At 48.5% G+C, this 3,102-nt stretch overlaps 1 protein-coding gene across 1 annotated transcript in view; it reads right to left on the bottom strand.

The window, feature by feature from the left end:
• LOC119832528 overlaps window positions 1–3,102 on the bottom strand; it is a 30,704-nt gene that overhangs the window by 5,350 nt on the left and 22,252 nt on the right. Inside the window, exons 7-14 of the mRNA XM_038356187.1 lie at window positions 2,945–3,083; window positions 2,572–2,673; window positions 1,949–2,103; window positions 1,419–1,652; window positions 990–1,248; window positions 644–776; window positions 236–371; window positions 1–119 (exon numbers count right to left, since the gene is read on the bottom strand). Coding sequence (XP_038212115.1) covers window positions 1–119; window positions 236–371; window positions 644–776; window positions 990–1,248; window positions 1,419–1,652; window positions 1,949–2,103; window positions 2,572–2,673; window positions 2,945–3,083 — 1,277 coding nt within the window. The remainder of the gene's footprint in view (window positions 120–235; window positions 372–643; window positions 777–989; window positions 1,249–1,418; window positions 1,653–1,948; window positions 2,104–2,571; window positions 2,674–2,944; window positions 3,084–3,102) is intronic.

Below are 3,102 nucleotides of genomic sequence, written 5' to 3' on the forward strand. Positions count from 1 at the left end.
CTTGGCGACGTGCGCCCAGCGCGCGTTGAGCGCGGGCAGCTTGCCGCCGCGCACGCCGCCCACCAGCGACACCACCACGGTGCCGTGCGCGTCGCGCAGCGGCTTGTGGTACACCTGCCCTGCGAGCGCGACACACACACAACTCAATTAGCTCAATAACTACCCGGGCGGAGCCAGGAAGTGCAGGTAGTTCTATTATCAGAGCATTTAAATCACATCGCAGCGTCATATTTACCGAGGTCCTGCAAACAGAGCGCGGACTGCAGCTGCGCGGCGGCGGCCAGCAGCTTGAGGCGGAAGTGCACGGAGGCGCCGGTGTGCCGCTCCATCTCGCTGCGCAGCGTCTTCACCTCCTCCCACGCGCACGACACCTGCCGCGCACACCAAGTCATACATACATATTGCTTCGGGCTCGAAGGATCAGACGCAATGTACAATAGCAGCAACTTTGTTCAAAGGGTAGTCTGATTTCGGATCCGGTTCGAAGGACCGAAATTGTTTTATAATAATAATTACAAAAAAAGAATTAAAATGCCGGAATTATTTTGGTGCAATGCCTGTTATATCTACTAAGTTATAAATAAAATGATCGTTACCAGATAACCAAATGAGAAAAATAAACAAATCTATACACCACACACACCTTCATAAGCCAGTGGAAGTCGGTATAAATACATGCGGGGTAGGTTTCGTCCACTTCCACCACGGGCAGGAAGTCCTCGCCGGTCACCAGTACTTTGTCCTCGTGGTACAGCACGCACGCGAGGTACACTCCACTATATAAATATAAGGTAAAAGTTTTATATAAACAACAATTCATTTAGAAAGTAAGCGTTATGAACAAGTGACTTATTATTTGTAGGTAGTGTGTGTATAACAGACTGATTTTAGAGTGTTCATTCCTATATTCCAATTGTTCTTGAATCAATTATTTATGTATACAGTGCTGAATGGTATGGGCTATCTATGTACGGATGACGGCAACTGACCGGCGGAGGTTCTTCTGGAACTTGGTGTTGGCGGTGAAGAGCTGCCGGATGGTGGCGGCGGTCTTGCGTGGCGCGCGCGCGGGCGGCGCGGGCGCGGCCCGGCAGAAGGCGCTGGCCGCCGCGCGCGCCGCCGCCAGCGCGTCCAGCCGCTCCGCCGCGCCCCCCGCGCCCGCCGCGCCCCCCGCACCGCCCGCACCGCCCGCGCCACCCCCCGCGCCGCCCGCGCCACGCGACCTCCGCGTGGACACGTCGCGCCAACCTGCAATATGCGGTTGGCGTTAATTAACTGCACGAACTTGGTTTCGTGACGCGATTGATATTAACATGTCATATGATGGGATATTACTAGTATATAGTATATGTAAAGATGATGGTTAGATTTGCACAAAATTTTTGTCAAAAAACTGAAATATCCCAAAGAACACTCACTACTGGGCACCACGCTCCTCGGCACCGACACAGTACTGGGTCCCCAGCCCTTCAGGTTGCCGGCGGCCACGCGGAAGAAGTACCGGCGGCCGCGTGTGAGGCCCGACACGAGCACTCGGCCCGCGCCCCCCGCGCCCGCGCCCGCCGCGCCCGCGCCGCTCCCGGACAGCGAGCACGCCGCCACCTCGCGGGTGCCGCACACGTTGGAGAAGTCCGCGCGGGACGACCACTCCACTGGAAGCGGAAGAAGTTCCCCTTTATAATACAGTAATGACATTTGCATTATAGCAGTATGGAATTCAATCATTTTTATTGTTAGGGTTTATGTGATATTTATAAGATATAAGAAAGATGAGCGTTTACAATATTTGAGATGACATGGAATGGGGGAAAAATAACATAGTCAAAAGTTATTAAAAAGAAACCGTACATACAATTGTTATAATACAAAGTGTAGTGGTAGAGGAGTTAGAAAATCCGTACAACGAGGTACGTGTGTGCGTGTGTGTTTGTGTGCGTGCGCGCCTCACCCCTGTACTTGGTGACGATAGCGGCGTGCGCGTGCGCGTGCGCGTGCGCGTCGGGCGGCAGGCGCACGGCGACGGCGTGCGGCCCCTCCACCTCGAGCAGCGGCGCCGCCGCCGCGCCCGCGCCCCGCGCGCCCGCCCACCCGCTCACCAGCCGCCTGACAGGGAGCTTCATTTGTTATTTCTGCTTTGCATTCATTTTAAATGATACTGAATTGTAGATAAATAATATCTACTATCTAATTTTTATAATTTAATAAAAACGAATCAAAATCACGACACTTCATCATTTTGATAGATTATAATGCAACTTATTTACAATAATACGCTGACGTTTTCACAACTGTAAAAGTTAACAAGAATTTTAGTTCGATATTTGGAAGCAGCCGTCTATTTGAACTCTGACCCGCGTTTGCAGATTTTATACAATGAATGATAAATGTCATGAATTTGTAGATGTATAACTTAACATTAAAATGCAGCAACACAAAGATACACACTTATTAAACTGAAAAACATTAATATCATACAAATATAAATCTAACTGAATCACACTACAGTAATGAACATTTCAAGTAGTAACCAAGTAAAGTGATAGTGTATAGTGTTAGTGTAGGTGCGCTCACTTGAGTGTCCTGTGCCGCCGGTCCCAGTGCTGCACTTGCTTGTCCTTCTCCGAGGCGCTCCCCGCGCAACCTGTTGTGCCCGCTTGCCCGCTCGCTGATGATCTGTGATATCAATATTATATGTTAGTTAGATTACTCACGATATAGAAGTATTTTCAAGTATAAAAAAAAGCTTTAAAAGGTATATTTGTAGTTAGTCATTCTCGAAGTGTAGTGTTTACCCATTTGTCTGCCTGCAATAACCCATTTTGTAAATGTAGGGTGATTGTTCATTTACGTGTTAGTGTTAATGTGTGTGAAAGTATCACTATTAGTATAAGAGTAACATATGGAAGTTTGTGTAATAATATTAGGTTTTCTTTTTTTAAGTTACGGCGATCCTGGGATTTTGTTATAGCTTCTTGCTATGACAAGGCCGGCTTCATTCAGTTCAGCAACCACGAATCTTTTCAGAAACAGAAACAAGAAACAGGGGATCGTTTTTTCAATAGTTCCAATCATAGTGTCTATCACTGTGTGTGTGTGTGTGTG

Source organism: Zerene cesonia, chromosome 15 (assembly GCF_012273895.1).
Source record: "Zerene cesonia ecotype Mississippi chromosome 15, Zerene_cesonia_1.1, whole genome shotgun sequence".
In the NCBI taxonomy this organism is placed as follows: domain Eukaryota; kingdom Metazoa; phylum Arthropoda; class Insecta; order Lepidoptera; family Pieridae; genus Zerene; species Zerene cesonia.